This window comes from Canis lupus, chromosome 20, assembly GCF_003254725.2.
Source record: "Canis lupus dingo isolate Sandy chromosome 20, ASM325472v2, whole genome shotgun sequence".
Taxonomy (NCBI): Eukaryota; Metazoa; Chordata; class Mammalia; order Carnivora; family Canidae; genus Canis; species Canis lupus.
In genome coordinates, this window is record NC_064262.1 from 1074671 (window position 1) to 1100533 (window position 25863).

A 25863-nucleotide genomic window follows, 5' to 3' on the forward strand; every position below is an offset into this window, starting at 1 on the left:
TCCAAACCGTAAGTCCAGAAACTTTGTGGTATTAATTGATCTGAATTGATTGCCAACATTTCAAACTTGGAGGCTTTACGTAAATCCAATTTTTAGCTCTTTGGGGGAAGAACTGGAAGTCTAGTCCACGTTCCCATATGGCGATACTTTCCTGGAGGTGCAAGGTAGCTGCCCTCTTCAGGGGGCCTAGACTCTCATCACTGTCCCCACCATGTTGTCCTTGCACTTTTTTTTTTCCATTACCAGGCCCATTCTATTAATTTTGTCACTTGCCTCATGCCTGTAGACATTTGTATTTGCCATGCTTGGTGTAGGAGGTCTCCAAGGGCTCTTCTTGTTCTGACATTCTGGGATTTAAATCTGTGGTGAGCAGCCGGTGGATCTAATTTCAGCTCATAGAAAGCTGAAAGACTAGTGAACGAAATCTCCAAGGCAACAGCTTTAGGCAAGGAGAGGAATCTTTTTAGAACCACAAGATTGGGCAATGCCTCCACAGGGATTGGGGTGTCTAAGGCATCAGGAGCCACTGACAGACCTGACTTTCCTGCAAGCTCATTCTTCTGGAAACTGCCTCAGGTGCTCAGCCTGACTGGAGAAGCCTTAGGCCCAGCTTGGACAGGGTGGTGAACCGCAGGTTATCTCCTGGCACCCAGCGGATCCTCAGTGTTGTCCCGAATGGTCTTGGCCATGGCTGTGCAGGCCTGGTTGCTGCGGACTCACAATAAAACCTTGGGCGAGCTGCTTCTCTGCACCATACCTTCTCCATCTTTACTTGAGGAGGATGTTGCCTCTCCTGCCTGAAAGGGAGCTGGGGCTGTGAACTCATTTGGTGAACATCAAAGCATTTGCTAATGTAAAGAGTAATGTTTAGGAAGCTACTTCTCACATGTGTCTTGATGAGTAACATGTTAAGACTAAAAAAGTGCTAATTTTCATGTTGCCATTCTCTTAATTTAAGTAAGCTGTTTTGTGAGTCCATATGTGCTCCCCCCCCACTCCCTACCTGGGGGCTCAATAAAGTATCATCAGTTTTATTTTTCTTGAATTGGCCATTCTGAGGACATGGTTACTTGCCACATCAGAGTGGATCTGTATTACTGCCTTCACTCGTGCAAGTATCACTGTTAGGTGCCCAGAGTTGGGATCCGTGTCTTGGCCCAAGCATTTAAGACTTCCTTTGATCTTCGGTGGGTTGTTTCACCTCCCTGACTCCAATTTCTTCATCTGTAAAGTGGAAGTACGTTTAGCCCGGGGTCTAGCAAGCCCATGGAGCTTGCTCAATGGATATTAGGTAGGCTGTACGTGGCGTTATCTCTGAACAGGAGCTCCGTCCCCACTCCTCCATCTGAGTTCCTCTGCCCCGGCTGAGCTTTGTTTCCCCATTCTGGTGTAGGAGAGCATTCTATCCCCTCTCTGGGCACTGATGCCAGGGATTCCCTCATTCCTTTCTCCACAGGCAACCTCTTTGCAGCATCCTGTGTAGTGTGTTGATTTGCCTGGGGGACAGAGCTCCCTGAATGGATTTCAAATGAGGCACACACACTTACAGAGTAGTTCTCTGCTCTGCGAGGGTGCCTCCCTCTCCAGTGAGCTGGGCCTGGGTCTTGCTGTCATCTTTCCCTTGTTTTTCCTTTAAGACTTCTTGCAAAATGCATCTTATTTTTAAATTCCAAATGTTCATAATTTTTCATGAATCCTTTCAGGCTTTTTCCAAGCCTCCATATACAAGCATACCCTTCCTTTTTATAGCCCAAATGAGAACATAGTGCATATACCACTTTGTAAATTGCTTTTTTCACTTGCCCTGTTCATTCAGATGCCAGATCTCTGGTTACTTCACTTGTGTGGAGTCTTTTGCAACCCCCACACCTCCACTGCCCCAACTCCTACAGAGATTACACTTCCTAGCCCTCTTGCTCCTCATGTGCACTGTTTGTGGCAGCGACCCTGGCTCTAGCTCTTTGTCACCTCAGCCCTTCTTGCTGCTGTGCCAGGGTATTCTATATGAAGAGGAGATTGTGACTGATGCCCTGCCTAGAAAGCATCAGCAGCTGATTGCTGAAAAAAAATTCCATTTTCCTTATCCTGTCATTCAGGGCCCTCACTGGGTGGAGCCTGCCAGCCCTGCATGTCTTACTCCCTTCATGGACCTGCCCTCGGTCATGCCGAACCTCAGACTTCTCCCTCTATGCCTTCTGTGTGTCCTTCCTTTCCAGAACACCCCTCGACTCCTAGCCCTGTCTGCGGTTATCTGTTCAGGCCCATCTCAGGCTGCCTCCCTTCCCACTGACACTTAGGTTCCTTCTGGAGAGCGCCTGGGCGTGCAAACTCAACTTCTGTCGCCTGATGGCTTGGCAGCTCTGGGCCTTCGCCCTACTGGGCCCCCATCTGACCATAAGCTCTTGGAGCACAGAGTTCTTGACCTTTATATCTTGACATACTCTGTTGTAGTAGCTTAGTGTTAGGGACCTGGGCCTTTAATAAATATTTCTTTAGTTCATGTGTTTTTTTTTTTTTAAGATTTTAATCATTTATTCATGAGAGACACAGAGGCAGAGACCTAGGCAGAGGGAGAAGCAGGCTCCATGCAGGGAGCACGATGTGGGACTCGATCCCAGGACCCTGGGATCACACCCTGGGCCGAAGGCAGATGCTCAACCACTGAACCACTCAGGCGTTCCTAGTTCATGTGTTTAACAGATATTTGAGCATGTCCAGTGTGCCTGGCACTTGCTAGGCACTAGAGATACAGCAAGGGCAAAACAGTCCCATGGGGCTTGTGTTCTGGTGGGATGATGGCAAGCGGGTGGTCACAGGTGCGTTATGTTCTGTGGCTAGCGAGTGAGGAGAAATGAGGCTGAGGAAAGGAGCGAAGGAGTGATGGCAGGATTCTGGCTTCAGACAGGGTCGTCAGGAAAATGCAGGAAGTTGCCCTTTTCTGACTGACTAGTGTTCTGTGGCTTAGCAATCCTGGCTCCTCTGCCTTTCATTGCTTTTGTGGTAGTTGTCCTTTTGGGGTGCGGGGAGGACCTCCTGCCTCTGAGTTCCTTTTCCCTGCTTTTGTCAGGGTCAGCATCCCTTTGCTCCCACAGCCCACCAACAGAGTGGTTCAGGAGCCTGGCATCCTGCTGTGCGGTGGAGCTTGCACCCTGGGAACTTCCTGATAGGGGGTGAGTGCTTTAACTACTTTGTGCCTTGGTTTCCTCAACTGGAAAGCAGGCATTAAACTGTGAGTATTAAAGAGGTGGTCTGTGCAGAGTGAGTGCTGGCTGCATGTCACGGTTGGTATTAGTAGGCATCATGACTCGTAGTTCTTGTGACTCTGATCTGCTCTGGTGTATTGTGGCTGCAGAACAATACTCACTCCTGGTATCATTCTTCCGTCGGAAATGGGGAATACCCATGTGTGTTCTGTGAAGCAGCACCCTGCTCCCCAGCCTTCTAGTTGTGAGGTGGCCACATGACTTAACTCACAGACCTCTTGCCCCCTCTTTGGGAACTTGCCTATAAATTCAGTGCTTTTGGGTAAGGGAAGCGTTTGGTTGCCATCATGGGGTGATGATCAGTAGGAGGTGGGGCCTGGTTTCCCAGCCATGTTTGCTACTATGGAAGTTATGAAGTCTCTGTCCATGCATGCCCTCGACAGAGGTCTGACTTAGCTGTCTATGGCTGCCCACCCACTACCATAGAGCTGGTGGAGGGTGGTGGGCTGGAGAGGGGAGGAGGTTGTCACTGGAGACTCGGGGAGGCATCAGGCACCTGTGCCGCAGTGGAGGCAAGACAAGGCCCCCTCCTTGCAGTCCCCATGGCACTCTAGGCTGAGCGCAGGTTCAGGTTTGAGCCACTCACTGTCAGAATGGTGAGTGCTTTAAAAAGAATATGCCCAATTTAATTTTGTGCCGATTATGGAAGAAGAGTGAAGAAGCCTGCTCAAGGTCACAGAGCTGCACGTGGACTACTCAGTGTATAGTACATGGCAGCTGTTAACCATCATTATTGTTATTGATTAGTTTGTGCATTTTTGCACACTCAGTATGTGCCTCGTATGGGTGATAATTAGTATTTGTAAACCACTTTGCTATTTCCTGTAATAGCTGATATTGGTGGTTGACTTTGTGCCGACTGCTTTGTGTGGATTGTTCCGTTTAATCCTCGCCACAGCCCCACAGTCTGGACCATTAATTATTTCCGTCTCACAGATGATGAAACTGATTTACGGATATGAAGTCCCTCACCCAAGGTCATGTAGTTAGTGAGTGGCTTAGTTGGAATTCAAACCCAGAACTGCCTGACCCCAAAGCATTGAGCTCCTGAGCCATAGATTGTAATCAGTCCAGCTTCCAGAGGCCCTCATTTTGTAGGTGAGAGACATGATGCTCAGAGAAGCCAAAGAACTGAGTCCAGGCCACACAGTGGAGCACAGGTAGTGCTCCTGTTCCCTGCACTGCTGTGGATGTGGCCCTCTGTCTCTTGACCATAGAGGACCCTGTCTAGCTGCCTCTCATGGCACAGTGACCAGTGGGCCTTTGGCACCGAGCTCCCAGACCCGTCTGGCTCCGGAGGCCCCCATTCTGGTTCTGTTGGTATAGGGAGCATTGCCCAGATGGTGTTTATTCTCACATGACGACTGTGTGTATATGTATATTTGTTGATTAAAATATTACTTGCTGTATTTTGTAGCAACATTAAAAAATATTACAAATCTTCTACTGCCAACAAGAAGCTTGCCAATGTTTTCCTTAACCCCTCACTCACCAAGTGGTACGGTTTAGTGGATGCCCCCAGGCTGGGCTGAGGATATCAGAGCCTCTGACTCACCTGTGTAGAACCCCTCATAGTTTCCTGGGTCTTTGGATCAAATTTTGGCTTCTTATACTGGTCTGCCAGGGCTTGTGGTCTTGCCTTTGCCTGCCTCCTTGGCCTGGTCATCTGGTCCCATCCTCCTTCTCACACACTGGCCTTCTGTTAGGCACTTGGATGTTCCAGACTCCATTCTTCTCAGAGGCTTTGCATTTACTCGGTGCCTCTGCTTGGGGCTAGATAATTTTCTCCGGGATCTCAACATGTAGGTGTGGTCAGGACCTCCTCATTTGGGGTGGAAGTATTAATATTAGTGTTCTCACCTCTAAGGGGCCTTCCCCAGTGCCTGTGGCTTCCTGAACAACCCCCTACCCCCTCCCTGCAGTTCTGTATTTTAATCTTTCCTAGAACTTGTCACCTAACATGCTTCACTGATCTTTAAGACACATGTTTTAATATCTCTGGAATAGGATATTGTATAATAGGTGGAAAATTAATTTCATTGGTGTCTTTTTCTTCGGGTTATATGAAAATAACAGTGTGATTTACAATTGGTGGTGTCTTAGGTTGGATGAAATAAGATGCAAAATTGTTTACTTGTTTATTGTCTCACTTCCCATAAGAATGTAAGCTCTATGAAACAGGGACCGTGTCTCTTTCACTGCAGTTTTCTCGCTGTTTCTTTTCACCTATGGTTTCTCAAACATTACTGTCACACAGTGGATGCTTACTAAGCAGATACTTGATGAAGGAGAATGGATTGTAGTTATGGTGCCCTGGCTAGTTGCTGCACTGCACTGGTCGGCTCTTTGTGGGCAGTGCATGCTCTTCCTGGTCATGTGGAACCTGCTCTTCCTCCTACAGAGAGGATTGAGGTATTACTAGCCCACAGCTGCCCCTTCATGCACACCACGTCATTGATGCTTCATCCATACGCATATGGATTCCAGGACCACCCAGGACTCTCTTCCCTCAGGACATATACCTGCATCCCCTGTCCGTCAGAGGACTGGGGTGTCTCATAGAATCCACTTGTAGATGGAGGAAGGGGAGCGGTGCCCCACGGTGTGCTGGTAAAAGTTTAACACCCAGATCTCTGCCCAAGAAAGGGCCCTGATGTATAGTTATTTCCCAGTTTCTGTGGTGGAAATGCTCTCCATCATGGCCAATTTCAAGCTGCTGTCTGAAGTCAACCAGCTTGCAGAATTCCTGGAAATTGAAAAATCAGCTCTTCTGGTTCCAGTACACCATTGGGACACCCAAATCTTTTCCTGCAGCCTGTGTTCACTGTTGACTGCCAGCTCCATGTGCGCCGCCTGCCTGCAGAACATTCCACGTCAGCCATGCTGTCACCTTACACCCAGCGTGGTATCCCATGTTGGCCCTCTGTGCGGCTAATTTGAGCAAGAAATGGGTGTGCTGCGCTGTAGAGCTACCCCTTCACTTTCTAACTTATTTCAGGGCTTAGTTATTGCAGCCCTAATAGAGGAGTGAGCCAATGGACTGTTGGGGCTCTCTCCCTGTTTTCTTTTCTTTTTTTTTAAAATTTATGATAGTCATACAGAGAGAGAGAGAGAGGCAGAGACACAGGCAGAGGGAGAAGCAGGCTCCATGCACCAGGAGCCTGACGTGGGATTTGATCCCGGGTCTCCAGGATCGCGCCCTGGGCCAAAGGCAGGCGCCAAACCGCTGCGCCACCCAGGGATCCCTCTCCCTGTTTTCATCTGAGATTTCATATTTACATTCCAGCTCATTTGCTGCTTTTTCAAGATAGTCTCTTCTAGATTTCCCTTTCCTGGCATTCTCATATTTTCCCACTAACTACAGATCAAAGATCTTTTTTTTTTTTTTTTTTTTTAAGATTTTATTTATTTATTTGAGAGAGAGAGAAAGTGAGAAACAGCATGGGTGGAGAGGGAGGGGCAGAGGCAGAGGGAGAAGCAGATTCCCTGCTGAGCAGAGAGCCTGACGTGGACATGGGGCTCAATTCCAGGTCCAGGACCCCGGGGCCATGACTTGAGCTGAAGGCAGATGCTTAACTGAGCCATGAGGTGCCCCTCACAACTCCTTTTTCTTTGCACTGTGCTTTGTTCTTTACTGAGGCCTGCTGATGCCACAGGCCCTTGTCACTTCGTGACTGAGGTCCTGCTTCCCACTCCATGTGCTCTCTTATAGCACTGCTGATCATCGTCTAAGAACACAGTATATATATTTTCCTGGTTCTGAAACTTTCAGCAATGCCGTGCAATTGTTGGAGCCTTTCTGCTTGACTTTGAAGCTTCTCTTAGTACTGGCTTCATCTAAGTCCACCTTTACAACCCACACCTTCCAAAATAAACTTCCAGCTGTGTGCACACTGGTCTCTGATTGTTTGTGCCTCTTTTCTCTGTGCCCTGCCCTACACTGTGTGAGATGCCCACTGTTCCCCAATACACTGTAGCATCTGTTCTGTTGAATCCTGCTCTCACCCTTAGGAACCCACACAGGCGTACCTTTCTTGGGATACCCTGTTTTTGCTGAGTAACATCCTATCTAGATTATTCATTTTTGTCTTTGGTTCTCTTTTTATTTGTAGCAGTTTTTTGAGATACGATTCACAAACCATACAACTTAGCTATTTAAAGCATATGATTCAGTGATTTTTAGAATTTTCACAGGTATGTGTAGTTATCATCACAATAATTTTTAGAACATTTTAACCAAGCCCAGGGCAATCACCAATCTACTTTTTATCTTTAAAAGTTTGCCTATTTTGGACATTTCAAATAAGTGGAGTCATACAACATGTTGCCTTTTGTGGCTGGCTTATTTCCCTTAGCATGATGGCTTCAGGTTCATTCATTTGGTAGCATGTATCAGTATTTCATTCTTTTTTTACAGCCAAATAATGTTCCATTGTGCGGATAGACCAAATTTTACTTATTCATTCATCAGTTGATGAACATTTGGGTTCTTCACACTTTTTGGCTATTATGGATAATGCTGATAGGAGCATTCATGTACAAATTTTTGTGTGGATATGTATTTTCATTTCTCCTGAGTTGATATCTGGGAGTGGAATTGTTAGATCAAATGGTAACTCTCTACTCAACCTTTTGAGGGACTTCCAGACTGTTTCCACATTGCTGTGGAACTTTATATTGCTGGGGGTTCTGATTTCTCCATATCCTTGTCAACGCTTGTTACTATCTGATTTTTTAAAAAATTTAAACTAAAATTAAACTTTATAATTTATAGTACATTGTTAGTTGCTGTGTAGAGTTCAATAATAATTCATTAGTTGCATATAACACCCAATGCCCATCATATCATATGCCCTCCTTAATGCCCATCACCCAGTTACTCCATTCCCCCCATCCACCTTCCCTCCAGCAACCCTCAGTTTGTTTCCTATAGTTAAGAGTCTCTCCCTCTCTGATTTTTCCTTCCTTTCTTCTATGATCCTCTGTGCTCTTTCTTATATTCTACATATGAATGAAACCATATGATAATTGTCTTTCTTTGATTCACTTATTTTGCTCAGCATAATACCCTCCAGTTCCATCCATGTTGACATAAATGGTAAGATTTCATCCTTTCTGATGGCTGGGTAACATTCCATTGTATTTATATACCACATCTTTATCCATTCATCTGTTGATGGACATCTGGGCTTTTTTCACAGTTTGGCTATTGTGGACACTGCTGCTATGAACATTGGGGTGCAGGTGCCACTTTGGATCTCTACATTGGGGCAAATACCTAGGAATGCAATTGCTGAGTCATAGGGGAGTTCTATTTTAACTTCTTGAGGAGCCTCCATACTGTTTTCTGACTTTTGATTATAGCCTTCCTAGTGGGTATGAAGTGGTATCTCATTGTTTGAATTTGCGTTTCTCTAATAAATGATGATATTGAGCATCTTTTCATTTGCCTATTGGCCATTTGTATATCTTTCTCAGAGAAATATCTGTTCAGATATTTTTTTGTTCATTTTAAAAATTGAGTTATTTTTCTTTGTATTATTGAATTGTGGGGATTCTTCATATATTCTAAATACATATCCCTTGTCACGTGTATGACAATATATTGTCATATAAATATTGCAAATATTTTCTACCATTTTGTAGGTTGCCTTTTCACTTGCTTTATTATATCTTTTGGTACATAAAACTTTTTAATTTGGATGGAAGTCCAAAATATCTAATTTTCTTTGGTTGCTTGTGCTTTTGGTGTCTTATTAACAAATGCACTGTCAAAGCCAAGGTCATAAAGACTGACCTCTATATTTTCTTTTATTTACCCTTATGTTGTTTTAGCTCCTACTTTTAAGTCTCTGATCCTTCTTGAGTTAACTTTTGTATATGGTGTGAGGTAGCTGTTCAACTTCCTTCTTTTGCATATCAAAATCCAGCTGTACCAATACCTTGTCAATCAATTGAGATATATAGGTTTATTTCTGAATTCCCAGTTCTCTTCCGCTGCAGTGTATGCTTGGTGTTCTCCTGTCCTATATCACTAATTAGCTATTTGATTTGCATTTATTTGAAGTACTAGAGGGACGCAGTTGTTATTATGATCTTTTGTTGCTAAAAAATGTTCATGGTAAACAGTTAAAACAGAGAAGTGCCAAAGTGAAAGTCCTGCCCCAGCTGCTTTGGATCCCACTTCTAGGACGACATAACTGTCGTGTTTCCTATGTAGCCTCAGAGATGTTGGCTTCTGACCAGATACATATATCTGTGTATATGTATATATGTGAAAATTCAGATGCACATTTGTGAATGTGAACATGCACAATACTGACATATTTATTTGTGTTTGTCTGCATTTTTATAATTGCATATCTCTTTTCACAAAATTGAGCTAGATAAAGGATTCTATGACTTTAAAAAATCATGAGGAAATCCCATACATCCCTCCATGTCAGTTGTACACGTTTTACCTCATCCTTTCTTAATGGCTACATAATATTTTATAGAAGGTGTACACCATCATTTCTTCAGCCAGTTCCTTATTGTTGCATATTGATGTTTTTTCCTTTTTTCTTGCTATTCCATTTCTGCTGTGTATATGTGGGAGCACTTTTCTCGGTAGGATACCTGAAAGTGGAGTTGCTGATCCTGGCTTTTGTCTTAAAGTCATTTTTAACATTTTCCCCTCCACTGTGCTTTATTATGCCTTACACATATTAGATACTTAATAAATATTTACTGAAGTGAACTTTTAAGGGTTTTACTCTGGATTTATCCCTAGCTTGCTATTTCATTTCAGTAAACTGTTTTATGACACCCTCATGCCTATTTCCCTTCCTCTGAAATGAATTAAAGTGTTGGTTATCCAGTCTTCATTAGGGAGAACTGCGTTGGAATGAGTCAAGCAGTGTTGTGATGTCTACCCTGTGTGTGGTCCTGGGAATACATGGAGAGGAGGTTGCCCCAGCCCTTAAGGTATTTGCAGATTTTTTAGGATGAGGCCGGTAGGATGTATGACACTTCCCTAAGAGACACATGTATTATGATGGGTACTGTCAGGAAAGATCACATGGAGGAGAGACACTGAGATGCTCTTAAATGAAGGGGAAGCTTTAAACAGGTGGATGTCCTGGGGGTGGATGTCTGCTAGTGGTTCTTGGCTGAGGAACAGCATAATGGATGCAGAGGAGGTGAAGAAAGTGATTCTGTGGAGTGTAGGGTATGTGCGAGCAGCAGCAGGAAACAGCTGGAGGGCCAGTGGGGACATGCTGTGGTCGACCTTGAATCCACACAGGGCTTTGGCACTAATCTGCTAGGTATTGGGCCACTTTGAGAGGCTTTTAAGTGGAATTATATTGTTGAAGTTCGTCTGGAGAGAGTGATGTGCTCTGTCAACCGGGGTCATGGATAAAGGGGTATCTTCATTTCTAGAGGTTTCTGTGATATAACTTTTTCCCCGTCCTTCTCTTCCCATCCCTCAATTCTTCCCTTAGCTGTCTGAAAATGTGGTTAACCGCATGAAGGATTCCAGCCAGCCTTGCAAAGCTGGGCAGTCAGCTCCCCCTCCTGCCCCTCCATCTTCTACATTTGGCAACTCTAAAGGCCCAGAGAAAGGTATGGTAGATGGCAGGGAGTCTGTGGAGGGTGGGAATGGGGTGTGAAAGGAATGACAAACAGCCTTCCTGTCAGAACAGATTTGATAGCTAATGTGGCTTCTGTTTGTTTCTGGGTGATGTAAGCACCTCCTTTCTCATAACTGCTTTTCAGGAGAGTGTGGCTTTCCTGTGTGATAGACACTGTCTGCTATGATGAAAGAGCCACATTTAGTCAGAGTGCCTACTTGTGACTGGGGCCAGACTGTTTGAGTTTCTCAATATGTAACAAATGAAGTAAAAGGGCTTGGTAACTCAGGTAAGAAGTTGCTGTTAAGGATCCCTAAGAGACACATTGTCATTACTGTTTGGTATGGTTCCCAGAGTATTAGGGATTTATGTGAATTGGACCAGCCTGGGGGAATTGAGTTGATGACTTGAGCATTGACCTCAGCACCTTTAACTGAGCCCTCACATCAAGTGATCCTGACCTGGCTTCTGGGACAGTTCACCGTGGGCTTCTAGCAAGGCCTGCCACCCCGTACCTTTCAGGGGTTCCTTTTGCACCCATGGTGGGCTCAGAGTTTCATTTGTTCCCTTCTCTGTGGGGTCCATGACAAATTAAGAAATTTGTGCTTTTCTCCAAACAGTGACTTTCAGCAAACACAAAGGAATGAAACAATTTTATTTTATTTTATTTTAAAAAATATTTATTTATTTATTTATTTATTTATTTATTTATTTATTTATTTATTTATTTATGATAGACAGAGAGAGAGAGAGAGAGAGAGGCAGACACACAGGAGGAGGGAGAGACAGGCTCCATGCCAGGAGCCCAACGCGGGACTCGATCCTGGGACCCCAGGATCACGCCCTGGGCCAAAGACAGGCGCCAAACTGCTGAGCCACCCAGGGATCCCCCTAATGAAACAATTTTAAAAAGGATCTAAGATATTTTAAGATATTTCAAATAAGGATAGTCCTTGGAGCAGCTGCTATTCTAGCCAATAAATACTTGTTTATAAGAATCTGGGTCTTTTGTCTATCAACCACAGCTTGTCTTTTCTGCCAATCTTCCTTATTAGGTAGTAAGACTGTAGAAGGCAGAAGTTGTATCCTGTCCAGTTAGCATTTACTATCTGCTGGTCTGGGATCAGGACAAGTGCCTCATGCTGGTCGTGTACAGTGATGCATAGACAGGGATGCCTCCCTCATGGTACACACAGCTCTAGTTAAGGAGCCAGATGTATAACCCTGTAGGTTATGTGTATCACGATGAAGCAACACTAGAAGCATGCCTATGGCCAGGGTAGCACAGAGGAGTGACTCATTATTTTAGGGAGGAGCTTCAAGAGGAAATGATGGTTAAACTGGATTTTGAAAGATAGAGCAATGGTAGATGAGCAATTCAGGCTTGGTGAACAGCATAAGTACAGTCCCCAGAGGTGTGGCATAGTCTGGCCTATATGGGGCCCTAGGAATGATTTGCTATCTCTGGAATACAGAGTATAAGAAAAGGAGAGCTCTTGAGGTACTGCTCAGGGCCCAGGCTACAGACCTCTACAGAGGCCAGAGACCTCTGCATGCATCCGTAAGGCTGGAACTCCAGCCAGGCCTACCAGCTTGCCACTGTATTGTCTGCCCCAGGGCTTCCTGAGCATCACAACCAATGGGTAACTGGGTTTGGACCCACCCTGAGATCTTTTTGAATATCGATCAGTGAAGGGGCAAATGAGATTCTTGAACCCTCATAAGATGCTCTTGTCTTTTAAAAAGAGGGGTGGCTCCCCACAATATCTCTAGCAACTGACAAGAAGGGGGGTTGAAGAGGGCTCTCACTTAACCCAGTGCACTTGAATAAATTGAATTAACTGGTGAGAGGGAGAAAGTGATGAAATAAGCAAAGAAGGCCAAAATCTGTCATGCATATGTCAGCTTTAGCTTCGGAAGATGAAAGAAAAATTGGTTTCAGTTTTGGTTAAGTTTCAGCGGTTTAAGGAGCAGGAATGGTGGTTCATTTGTCATTTGGGTGTAGTTATAACTATTTTTCTGTTTAAGTGATTGTGAATTTGGGTTTCTGAGTGCTGGAGAATAGTCAGCATAAATGGGCTGTCGTGAAGTTGACTAATTTTAAGATATTTTTACTCTTAAAATTGGTGTTTGCTTTTATTTTAGTGATGAAACAAGATTAGAAAAAGTTAAAATTAAATCCTTATGTCACATCATACCTCAAAATAAATGTCAGAGGAAATAAAAGATTTAAATGTAAGAATTGAAGCCATAAGAGTACAATAATAGTACATAAGGGTAAAACATGTAGACTTTCTAAGCACTCCATCAATTGAAGAAACCCTAAATTAAGAAGAAAAGTGGGAAATCTAACTATAAGAAATTAGACAATTTAGAAAAAAATAAATGAAGAATGAATGATAAACTAGGGGACTATAACATGACAGGGTATTAGCAGTCCTAATATAGAGAGTTCTTAAAGATCTTTGACAATTCAATAGAAAATGCATATGAATGGTCATAAACCGGTGATGAGATTTTCCACTTTGCTAATAGTGAAAGACACACATTAATGAGTGTTACCAGGGGGAAGGGAAATGGGCAGGCTCCTACACACAAGGTGGGAGTGTGGATTAGTGCCACATTTTCTACGTTACTTTCTTAACTATGAAAAAAGAAAATTGTTTGAAAAGCTAAAGTAAATATGATAAATTACATCTCAATAAAGCTGTTGTAAGTAAACATATAAAAACAGGGGGCATATCTCAAAGTAAAAACTCAGCAGTGGTTTACTATTTTTTTTTATTCCCATTTGAGAACCCGGTGTGTTACCCAGGAACACTTAGGTATGCCCTCCTAGCCAGGCAGAGCACTGCTGTGCCCATCCTTCTGTGAGAGGTGGTCTGAAAGCCTGAGACATAGGATGATTGCATTTGGAAGTGCCTTCCTGAAGGGTTGAGTTCTGGAGCCTTTGAGTTCAATGTGCTTTAAAAGGTCTTGGCAGTGGAATAGCAAATCCTCACCTACTCTCTCACAGAGCCTGGTTCTTCTGCAGTATTTTTGCGCAGTTCTAGGCACTGCTACTTTAGAAACCTGTGATGGAGGGGTAGGATGTTTGGCCAAGGCCCTGGAAAGTGTTGTGGTTTGGCTGAAAGGCTGTGGGGAGAGGGGAGTAGCAAAATCTTCAGCGTCACCAAGTGGTGGAGAGACTAGAGTAGACTGGGTTTGCTCAAAAATCACTGAGTTCATGGCCATCAAAAGGGAACCCTTATAACAACTTAAGAGCCCAGTAACATTACAGGTGATGCAGATCAACTGATAGCTAAGTTTCCATTAATATGTGGTGTTTGCCACTTTCAGGGTTAGAAATCTGTAGAGTGGGCTACTAAGGGAAACATCCCCACCAAACCCCCACCAAAACAGAGACCCTGGAGGCTGTCCTTTGAGCATAAAGCAGAGCAGTGGGTATGCTCAGCCTTTCGAGGCTTGTGTTTGGGAGATGACCTAGATTCCAGGTGATTGTAGAGTGAGGAGTGATGGATTGGTAGAACTGCACTCAAGTGGCTGTGCCTGCTGCCTGCCCTACACAGTGAACTGTCCTGGTGCAGGATGAGGAAGCGGATGGGCCTTTGGGCTGCACCTCTCCAGACTGGCTGGATCAAAGATGTGTTCTGTGTCTGTCTGTGGGGCACATCCATCCAGGGATGTATGCTCCTGAGCCCTTTCCTGGATGACCGCCATGCCTTCATGGATCCTAGGCTGCTGCTGACTGGCCTTTTCTTTTCATTCCTTTGTAGACTCCAGAGTGCCCAGGTCTGAGTATAGTGGTGGCCAGAAGTCCTCAGGGGCGGAGGAGGATTTCCTTAAGAGGTAAGCCCGAGTATCCACTCACCCCTGGCCCTGTGCTCTGACTAAACACTCTCTCCTCACCAGATACCTCCCCCTTGCCTGAAGGCCCAAAGGTTTGTCTTACTTAGATTGCACAAGAACCCTATGATATAGGTGGCACAGATCCTAGTTTAAAAATGAAGGAACACCAAAAGTGACCTGAGAGGGTTGATTGCTGATGTTCTTAAAAATTCACTTTAATTTTTTTCCTTTATTTAATTTTATTTTTTTTAATTTTATTTAAATTCAATTAATTAACATATAGTAGAGTATTAGTTTCAGATATAGAGTTTAGTGATTCATCAGTTGCAATACAACACCCAGTGCTCATTACATCAAGTGCCCTTCTTAATGCCCATCACCCAGTTGTCCTTTCCTCCCAAAATTCACTTTAAAAATCTAGGAGTATCACATTAAAAAAAAAAAAAAAAAAAAAAGCTAAAAGTAAGTAGCTGAGTGAGTGGCTGGACCTTCTGTGCCTGTGTATGCATACAGGCATATTTTTAGAGACAGGAAGAAGAAACAGAGCCCCCATAGTTCTAACTGGTTGCCTAGATGATTTGGCTACAGGGTGTTGGTGACTTCCCATTGGCACAGGCCACACCCACAGAGAGCTGGCTACACCTCTTAAGAGCTCAGTAAGGGGTCTGGGTCCCCTCCCCTGAGGCACAGAGGCCCTCGGAATGCAGATGTGTTTTCTGATTGTGCCCTGCACTAGTTATGTGATCCCAGAAAATCACTGCATTTCTCTGGTTCCTGGAGAAGGGCATAAATGGAGTACCTCTTTGATGGGAGTGTTGTCCTGAATAAACATGTTACTGCAAACGAAGCACTAAGCCTAGCACCCGGGAGTTCTCAGTGAATGTTCACTGTAGTTGTCATTGACTGGCTTCCTCTATACCTATATACCCTATAGAGTATAGGTATATACTATACCTATACTTTTTTTATATACTATATAGGTATAGTATATACTATACCTATACCTATACTTTTTTTTTAAAAAGTTTTTAAATTTTTTTTCCTCTACCCTTTAGGACATAGTGCAGTGGCTTAGGGGGCCCAATGTTAGCCACTGTTGAGTGGCTCTCTCAATTAGGTCAGCTGAGCTGGGTCTGTTCCATAGTCATGGATTGAAATCCACATTCTAAGATCCACATAGATTCTAAATCCACATTTCTCCTCTCTGATCCTAAGAGGCTTCTCCAAGAATAACTAACCTGAACCTTTTTTTTTTTTGTACTTCTAAATATTTTTAAAATGTTCAACTAACACATGCTAATGAAAGACTTAGGAAATATATAAAATGAAAAAATCAGCCATAGATTCAGAATAACCCCTGTTAATATTTTGAGTATTTCTTTCAAATGTCTTCTTACACCTAGTTTAGGATTATTTTTTCAAAGTTACATATAATTTTAAATCTTCTAATTTTCACATAGTTTTACAGTTATCTTCCATTTGTCAAACTGGCTTTATAAACACTTTTATTAGTATTGTTTATTGGTTCTCATTTTTTTAGATTTTAGCCTATTGACAAATCTAAGAATATATTGGTCTAATGATGATGTCATATACCATTGCTCAATTGTACCGTATGTCCTTTAACTTGACCTTGATGTTGGACATGTAAGTTGTTTGTGTTTTTGTACATCATAGTAAATAATTCTTGTAAGAGCATCTTGGTACTAACAACCTTTTTCTGTCTTCAGGATTATTTTGCTAGGCAGAATGCCCAGAAATAGGTCAGATGGTAGGAATACATTCAGGATGAAGAGTTAAACGTTCCAAACAAGACTGCCATCATCTGAACTGTTCATGCTTTCAAATGGAGGCAGAAGAATGTGGGCTTCCCACCTTGCCTGTCCGCTGTGTAGGAGTGGCTGGCCCAGGATTGCACCTGTGCCCCGAGAATGTCTCATTTGCCATATGGCTGATTGCTCATCTGGTGGTCAGGTCTCCTTGTTCCTAATCCGTATTGTCCTGGTGAGAATATGTCACTCTACCCCCTTGCCCTGGGGATATCACTCATGCCTGATCTCTCCCACTGGCCTCAGAGATCTCTTGGTCCACAGATCCCTATCCCCTGCCAGCGGAGTGAACATGCAAACCTTGTCTTGGCCACGTTCTGCCAGTCAGGCTATCTGCATCTGCTTCCGTCCATCTTTTTTCTGGCACAGGTATAAACAGGAGCAGGCCAGGGTCCAGGATGAACTATTCCAGGTGGTGACAAGGGAAAGAGAGGCAGCCACAAAGCACAGGAGTGCATCCCTGCAGCGGGGAGAGGGCAGCGTTGACCAGGAGAAGCGGAAGTCAGCCCAGCTGGTGAGTACACATCTCCCTGAACTGGCCTTTTGTGCTTCCGCAGCACTGGGAGGCAGAGGTCAGGCCCCAGAGCCTGATCTGTCTGAAGCCCTGGGGCCTGGTTTCACCTCTGCGGAAAGGGTATCTTTCAGGGGACCAGGGGCTTGAGTTCTTCTAGCCCCAACTCTGCCGTTGACTTGCTTTGCTGCCTCTGGCTGGTATTTTCAGTCTCGGGAGTGCTAGGTTTATACATTCAGCAGTCTGGTCCCTCTGTCTGAAAAGTCACAGTTGTAAGCAGTATGTGTGCCAGGAGGCTGTGAAGGGAGAGCACTAGTGGCTTGAGGGCATGCAATAATGAGATGGAGAGCCCAATTTTTTAAAGGTAGGCAGCCTGGATATAAGTCCTAGCTCCCTGCTTTCTTGCTTGGGCCCATTCTCCAGTGTCTATGAGCCTTGGTCGGGAATCATGATGTTTGCACATAGGATGGCCCAAGGGATTAAGTGAGGTAATAACTGTCCTGGGCTTAGCATGTGCCTGGTGGATTATAAAAGTGCACTGTTATTGCTGTTATTGTTATTAATATGTTTAATTGATCGGACACTACTAGTTAGGATTCTTTCTGCTGCAAGTGAAGGCATCATGTCACAATACTAGAAGTCTAGAATGCGCCAGGGTTGACTAATTCAGCAGTTCACCAGCATCGTCATGGACTCCTGTTCTCCTGCTACTCTGCCGTCTTCAGTGTGCCAGTGTGTCCTCAGGCCAGACATTTCCTCAGTTCGATGATAGGTGCCCCACACCCTGCCACGTCTTACATGGATGGAGACGTACCCATCAGGAGAAGAGAGAACTTTCCCATGAGCTCCTGGCAGAAGGCCTCTGACCTCACACTGGCCTGAACTACACCAGGTCCCCATGGCTCAGCCAGTCCTCCACAAAGGGAGCAGAGAGGGCCTCACTGACTGGAGCTAGGACTCTTCTCTGGTCACACTTGGGTGGGGGGGAAGTGGGCATCCAGATAGAATGAGGACTGATGGTAATGGTTCTCCCAAGTCCATTTTCATGTGGGAAGACCCCCACATATCCAAGAAATTCTCTGACACCAGTGGGGTATCCTCCGATGCAGCTCAGTCCTCAGACTCTATGGGGCACATGACTGCCCCCTCCCTGCACGTCAGCCACTACTCAAAGTCCAGGTCTTCCCCTGTGCTTTTGGCTGACGGTTGTTAATTAGAGGTTCCCATGATCCCCTCATTTGACTGATTTGCTAGAGTGGCTCATGGAACTCAGAGAAACTTACTAAAAGGACTTACCTCAGGAATAGCCAGATGGGTGAGATACATAGAGCAGGGTCTACGGGGAAAGGTTATGGAGCTTCCCTGTCCTGTGTGCCATGCTCCCACAACATCTGTGTGTTCACCAACCTGGAAGCTCTTCAGATCCAGTTATTTTGGAATGAAACTGGGGTGAGGCTTCATTACCTAGGCATGACTGATTAAATCATTGGTCATTGGTGATTGAACTCAGCCTCCAGTCCCTTTCCTCTCCCTGGAGCTCAGGGGTAGGACTGAGCCTTCCAACCCTGTAATCATGGGGTTGGCTCCTTTGGTAACTAGTCCTCATCCTTAGGTGCAGTCCAAAAGTCATATTATTAACGTAAAAAAAGAAACCTTTATCTCTCTCATCACTTAGGAAATTACAAGAATTTTAGGAGCTCTGTGCCAGAATAGTAGATAAAGACTAAATATTTAGGTCTTACTATAAATCATGGTATCACAGCAAGAAATGGGGGTGGGGAGAATGTCTGCAGCAACATCTACTATGATCTGCCTCAGAGGCCAGGGGCTGGGAGATGAGCAGCAGCCCTAGGCCTTATGTAGGTGGCCTGGTGTACCCTGTGCTCCACAGAAGGAAGTTGGAGATGAGGTGAATTACCACTTGGGACTGTGCCCTGGGTGGTGGCCAGGAGGAAGTCCTTTGCATGGATGTTGGAAGCTTCGGTAGGCACATAAGAAATGCTGGTTGAACTAGGCCCTCTGGGAAATAGAACTGGTGTAGCCTTGCCCTTGGGAAATTTTCACTGTAGTGGGGAAGACAGACTTAAACCAGAAACTTAGAAAAAGCCCACATCGGTTTCAGTAAACATGAAATGGAGGCAAAGATGTACTTGAGGATGCAAAGGCAGTGGTGTCAGCTGCTGATGGAAGACATGGCTTTGACCCCAGCCTTGAGTGATATAGGGCCCCGAGGCTGAGGGTGCCACTGCTGGGAGATAGGTGGGTATGGAGGTGGTGAGAGGACACAGTGAGAGAGGGGAGCGAGATGTGAAGCCTTATAGAAGACCTCTGACACCTTGCAGACTTGACCCACAAAATAGCCCATGGTGACTCTGAAACCACAGATGAGTCACTGGAGTCCATGAGGATGATGATGATGTGGATCTGACTGGTGTTTTTAGAACCCTGTGGCATCCTGGTGAAAAGACTGTTGGTGCAGAGAGAAACTCGGGTGAGGATGTGGTTTTAGGGACTCTGGCCGTCAGTCTCTGCAGGGCAGGTGGTTGTCACCCTCTGCTGGGAGACTGACAACCAAGTTGAAAGGGCCCCGGAGGTGAAGGGTTAATCAATACGCTATGAGCAAACCAAACTGGCCACCTGGGATAGTTGCCTACCGTGGAAAATTGCAGCCTACAGGTGTGGTATTTCTTCCTTCTCACCTGGAACGTGTTAATTGCAGTGAAAGGGAATTCACAGCTTCCCTTCTTCCGCCTGTGAAGGAGAAGTCTGGGTCCTGCCTCCTCAAGACTATTCTTGGAGGTGAACATTTACAGGAGGAAGGGGCTTAAATGACCTTCACAACAGCTGTGTGGGTTTTCTTCTTCTTCTTCTTTTTTTTTTTTTTTTAACAAAGCGTAACTTTCAAGTAAAGAAAATACATCTTGATTTGATCCTACCCTACCTCCCCAATTTCTTGATGGATAATGCTCTTCTGAACCTGAATTCCTAGGGAACAGTGAAGTAAGTGACTTCCTTCATTTTGAATATGTTGATTAACTACTTTTCTGGGTGTTCCCATTTTTTGCCTGTTCAGCGTCCACCTGTCCATGTGGTCAGTGTCATGTTTCCTTTTGGGAACTTACCTGTCTCCTGTTGTGTGTTGTGTTGGTGGAATTGCAATCCCAGTGCCCATCTTCCTTTATGGAAGCCATCTTTTCTTTCTCCCTGCCGCGGCATAACCAGGGCCCAAGGGCAGCTAGTCTAAACCCTCTTTCTGGGGACTTTGGTTCTGAGTGAGTGAGGAGGCCAGGGTGGAACTGTGCACTGTAGCTGAGGCCTGCTCATCAGGATCTTCATCCAGTGAGGCTATCTTGCTGTTTCCCACACCTCCACAGTGCCCATCGGTTTCCGTCTGGTCCTTCTGCCTTCTTGAGGATTGAATCATCTGCTGATGACCTGTGGTCAGCTCTCCTTTGCTTGAGTTAGCCAGAGTTGGTTTCTGTTACTCAGTGTGATAGCAGATGCAAGAGACCCATGAGCCTGGTTTCGAAGGCTTCAACGAGTGAGTGCGAACGGAGGAGAAGGGAAGCCAGCACCAGGCCCTTCTGTAAGTCCACAGGGGCATGAGGCACTCACCTAGATGCTGAGCGATACTGCAGCCATCCCTTCCACTTGGGGTGCTGTGGCTGGCAGGACCCTTTAGTGGAGATAATTTCAAAAGTATGTGTACTTTGGAGGATTTAAATAAAAGGAAAAGAGTGGAGAAAGGACCCGAACACAAGCGTAGGGAACTTTCTTTCCTCATCGGAGCCTTCTGTAGGTATGAATTGAAGGAGCCTGCTGGGCAGGGCACTTGAGGCCCTAGTATTTGGGTTCACAACACATTGTCCTAACCCTGGAGCCAGGTGGGACCCTGAGGCAGACAAAGCTGTCCGCCTCTCCTTGGTGCCGTCTCTGTCTGGGCCTGCACCCGTGCACCTGTAGCCGTTTCTGGGGAACCTTTCCCCAAGTGTGCGGAGTGCGGTTTCATATTTAATGTGCTCTTCTGCCCTCTCTTTGACAGTATTGATTTTCTAACCCTATTCTGCATGAGGGAATGATTCAGCTCGTTATTGGACAAAGTTAATAAAGCTAATGACAAGGAAAGGTAGTAATTTTTATAACCTGCTTCTGATGACAGAAGTGTTGCCATTTCCTATCTAGTGCAGTAGCGGGCTGTTTTTGAGTATGTTTATGTGTATTCCCTGTTGCTTGCAACCTGATACAGCCCCAGATGTAATTGGGGTGAAGGCCCTGGGTGCCAGTGGAGCCTGTGGGAGTGAGGTATGCTTTCCTCTGAGTTGGGGGAGGACGTTTGGAGTCCCAGATGTTCTGGAGAGAAACGAGAAAGAACAGAGCGGTTTCTGGGGCTGAGTCTTCTGATGGGCAGAGCTTCATTTTTGGGGAGAATGAGATTTATGACCTTGCCTATTGGGACTCCTGACACATCAGGTATGAGATTGCAGTACACCTGACGGAAAGCAAAAATTTCCATTTATTTTATTTTTTTTTGGTGAGCAATTATTTTATTATTTCCTCTATATATTCTTTGCATGCCTGTTATGGTAGGCACTGGGTTCATTTCTTGATAAATGGAAATAAATGAGAAATAGCTTCTGTTCTTGAGGAGCTCTGTTTGTTAGAGAAGGTAAGTATTCTCAGAAGTGACTGGATAGTGTTACAGTTTCAGACCAAAGGGAAAGGAAGGCACTCAAGGAGGAAGGAGGCAGTGACAACAGCCCCTTCTTGGCAGGGTAGGAAAGTCTCCTGAGGAGAAGTGACCCATGGGCTCGTTCTTGAAGACTGAGGAGGGGCTCACCAGAGGGAGAAGGCTGGGAAAGGATATTTCTGATGAAGGAGCAGAGGCCAAGGGCGCATGGAGTCAAGCTGCTTGGCTGCCTTCTGCTGAGGGTGGGGTATGGCAGGCAGGTGTGGGCCTGGGATGAAATTCTGCAAGTCTGATGGCGACCTTCCAGGGAGGGTTTTCTCACTCCTCAAAAGAGACACACAAGAAGAGAGACCTTTTCTTCTAGCAGACAGTAGCCATGGTGAAAGGTCTAAAATGGCAGGTGAAGTGGGGGCCAAATCCTGCCACCAGCTAGACACTGTAAGTGAGTCCCTCCCTGGATGTGTCCACCTGAACTGAGGACTCACCAAAAGAAAGTGGCTGTCCTGCTCCACATTCCAGTCTGCAGGGGAGGTTTGATCTCCTGCGCCTTCTTTTCAATGTGCTGACCCTCTAGAAGCTGCCACCTTAGCTCTATGAAGTCTGTGGTCAGTATTTAAGGAAAGTGATAGGTTTGGAAGTTTCAGAGTTGTAATTTTCTGAAATCCTGAGTGAGATAGGTTACAGCTATAGCCTTTCTTCCTACCTCTCCCCTCTTACCTTCATAAGTCTCGTTCTTCAGATTATAAGCTCCTCAAGGAGAGGAACTGTGGTGTGATCATTGTGGACTTCTAGGTAGCAGTCAGCAAATTATAGATGTGCACTGATGGCTAGGGAATCATAGCTAGCCAGAGCTCCAGTGGAGGAGGGGCGTGGGGCAGAGTCTCCTACTTTGGAGACTTTTTTTTTAAGGACTTTATTTATTTGAGAGAGAGAAATACATATAGAGAGAGCAAGTGAGCAGGAATGAGTGGGCAGAGGGAGAAGGAGAAGCAGACTTCCCACTGAGTGGAGAGCCCCAAGTGGGGCTGGATCCCAGGACCCTGAGATCACGGCCTGAGCCCAAGTCAGAGGCTTCACGGGCTCAGCCACCCAGGTGCCCCTGGAAACGTCTGCACAGGAGTCCTCGTTCAGCCTCTGGAGGCCTCCTCGCAGTGCCCTGTTGTGAACAGGTGGAAGCATATACCCACATCAGTGCTCTCTGGATAGCAATTCACAGTGTGCCTGACACACTCTGCTTCTAAAACAAAGCAAAACAAAACAAAACAGCCGGGTGGCCCTGGTAGCTCAGCGGTTTAGCGCCGCCTTCAGCCCAGGGTGTGATCCTGGAGACTGGGGATTGAGTCCCATGTCAGGCTCCCTGCATGGGGCCTGCTTCTTCCTCTGCCTGTGTCTCTGCCTCTATCTCTCTCTGTGTGTCTCTTGTGAACAAATAAATAAAATCTTTAAAAAAAACCAAAACCAAAACAAAACAACCTTTTACTATAATGATATCTTGGAGACAACTAGTTTACACGAGTCCTGATCAGAGGCTTACAGACTTGGGGTTTAACTTGCCTGGAAGAAGGTAGACGGTGGGACTGGTGGCTCACCTGTGGGGTCTGGGAGTTCTCTGCTTGACGTGCAATGAGGAGGCCTGACCCCTGGGGCCAGCTGCTTGGCATGGCTGTTTGTTTTAGAATATTAGTGACCTGAGACTCTGATGGCCTTATCCTTATGCCTCCTCCAATTTGAGCTACAGACCAAGACCTTGAATTCCTGTGGAGATGGATTTGTCAGCACCTAGATGGTTGGTAAAAGCCATAACCAGAAAAGAAAAACCCAAAAAGGGTCTGCAATCCATAGCCTCTTTCTTTGCTTCTCAAAACTTTACTGTTTTTTTTTTTTCTTTCCTAGATTAGATCAGGGGTTGACAAACTTTCTCTGTAAAGAGCCAGATAGTAAATATTTTAGATTTTGTAGGCCACATATGGTCTCTGTCACACATCCTTTGTTGTTGTTTTTACAGCTCTAAAAAATGTAAAAACACATTCTTCGCTCAGAGGCCATACCAAAAGAGGCGATAGGTTGGATTTGACTGGTAAGCTGTAGTTTGCTGACCCCTGGACTAGATAACAGATCCAGAGATTGTAATTGTTTGGGTCTCTGAGTTACCAGATGCTTCAGCAGCTGGGGATGGGGGAGGCTGTGGAGCTGGCAGGGATCCTAGTTTCTCAGTGGTGTTTATTCCTGTGAGAAGTTTCATGGCACCGTGGTACCTGATTGCCTCAGTCTTCTGAGGGTAAAATGAGGACATTTCTGGAGACAGCCCAGTGGGCAGTTGGGGAAGAGTCATGAACTTCTACTTTAATTCCTCATTCTTTTTTACATTTGGCATTTTTTTTTAGGGTTTCCATTTTTCTACTGTAATTTCCTATCATTTGTCCACCTTTTCCTGTGGATCTTCTAAACCTATTTATCATAATTGTCTGAAGTCTCTGATAATTCCAACATCTGGGTCATCTCTGAGTTTGGTTCAGTTGATTATTTACTCTTTTGATAGTGGGTTCCATTTTCCTACAGCTTTATGTGCCTTGTAATTTTTAAAAAAGATTTTATTTATTTACTTTTGAGAGAGAGCACATGCAGGAGTGAGCATGAGCTAGGGGGAGGGGCAGGGGGAATAACAGGCTCCCTGCTGAGTGGGGAGCCTAACGTGGAACTCAAACTCAGGACTCTGGGATCATGATCTAAGCCGAAGGCAGACACTTAACTGGCCTGAGCTGCCGAGGCGCCCCTACCTTGTAATTTTTTATTGATACTGGAGATCATGTGTAGAAGAACAGTAGAGGCTGAGGAGAATAGCGCTTATGCCCAGAACTGGCCATCTTCTTTTGACAGGCCATTAGTGTGGGAGGCTGGGTAAATCTAGTCTATACTTGAGCAGGGTTGGCTCATACTATGTGAAGGTAGGACCCATACCTTCTTTTCAGCGGGCTTAGGATCTGAGCACTGCAGGGTTTATCTGCGCTGCTTTGCTTTCCCATCAGACTTTGTCCTGGGGGTGCTTCTTTGCAGCTTTTTTAGCTGCAGGCAGCTGCCGGGTGGTGCTCAGTATAACCCCTGGAGTACCATGGGCTTCTCTCCATCTTCTGCTGGGCTTTCAGGTGTCCACTGGCCCTGTGCACCTGTAAATCAGGGGTCCATGGAGGGGATCTCAGTCACTTTTCCTGCCGCTTTCAAACAATATAGGTAAGGAGGCTTATAACCGATGCCACATTTATTTCATACTTTCCTTTGGTTGGTAACACTTTAAAGTACACTTCATACCCCAGGGGAGATGAGAAGGCAAAGTAAAATGAGTGATTTTGCTCCTCTCTGAATGCCCGGGCACATATGGCTAGTGTTGTATTGGGCCAGACCTTCTACAAGGCAGACAAGGTGCAAAGGACATTCCACGCAGCTGACCACCGCCACGCCTCTTTTACAGCCACATTTACTCAAAGAGCAAGGGTGAGTACATTCAGTTTCTTAGAGAATTGGAATAATTATTTGGAAGGGGTACTGAGGCCTCCTGGGTTCCTACTTTCCTTATTAAGGTTGAAGTTAAAATTATCTGGCCTTACAGCCATATGGTAGGATAATTTTTAGAGCGAGGAAAACAAGATAGGCTTGTATGAAAACTGGTTCAACCATATTTTTAATTGATTACACACCATAAAAGAAACTTTGGTTTTATTTTTCATATATTTTATACAACCTCGGGGTAGGGGAGGGCATAAAAAACAGACAGGGACTAAGAGCCTGGCACCCAAGTCCAGGGAGGGCCCCTAGCGCATTAGGTCTGGATCATGATGCTTGTGAGGATCGACCCATGAGGCTGTTGGTGTGAAATGCCTGGCACCCAGGAGCTCCAGGAATAGGGCTAGAAGCTGACAGAACTATGCCCAGATGAGCCCATCACTGAGGTTCCTTCACTCCTCTGTGCTGTTTCCTTCCTGGGGTAGAAATGGGCGTTGACAGGGTTGTGCATTGTTGGGCAAGTTATAACTTCTCCTCTTCTCTGCTTCCATCGATGGACTCATGACATGGGGTCATTGTGAACTGATTCCTAGAACAAATTGGTCCTGCAGGC

The 25863-nt window shown here is 45.3% G+C and overlaps 1 protein-coding gene across 1 annotated transcript in view; it reads left to right on the plus strand.

The window, feature by feature from the left end:
- Positions 1 to 25863, plus strand: part of CHCHD6 (coiled-coil-helix-coiled-coil-helix domain containing 6) — a 248893-nt gene that overhangs the window by 9707 nt on the left and 213323 nt on the right. Inside the window, exons 2-4 of the mRNA XM_025447910.3 lie at positions 10748 to 10868; positions 14653 to 14725; positions 16924 to 17068. Of these exons, the coding sequence (XP_025303695.1) occupies positions 10748 to 10868; positions 14653 to 14725; positions 16924 to 17068 (339 nt within the window). The remainder of the gene's footprint in view (positions 1 to 10747; positions 10869 to 14652; positions 14726 to 16923; positions 17069 to 25863) is intronic.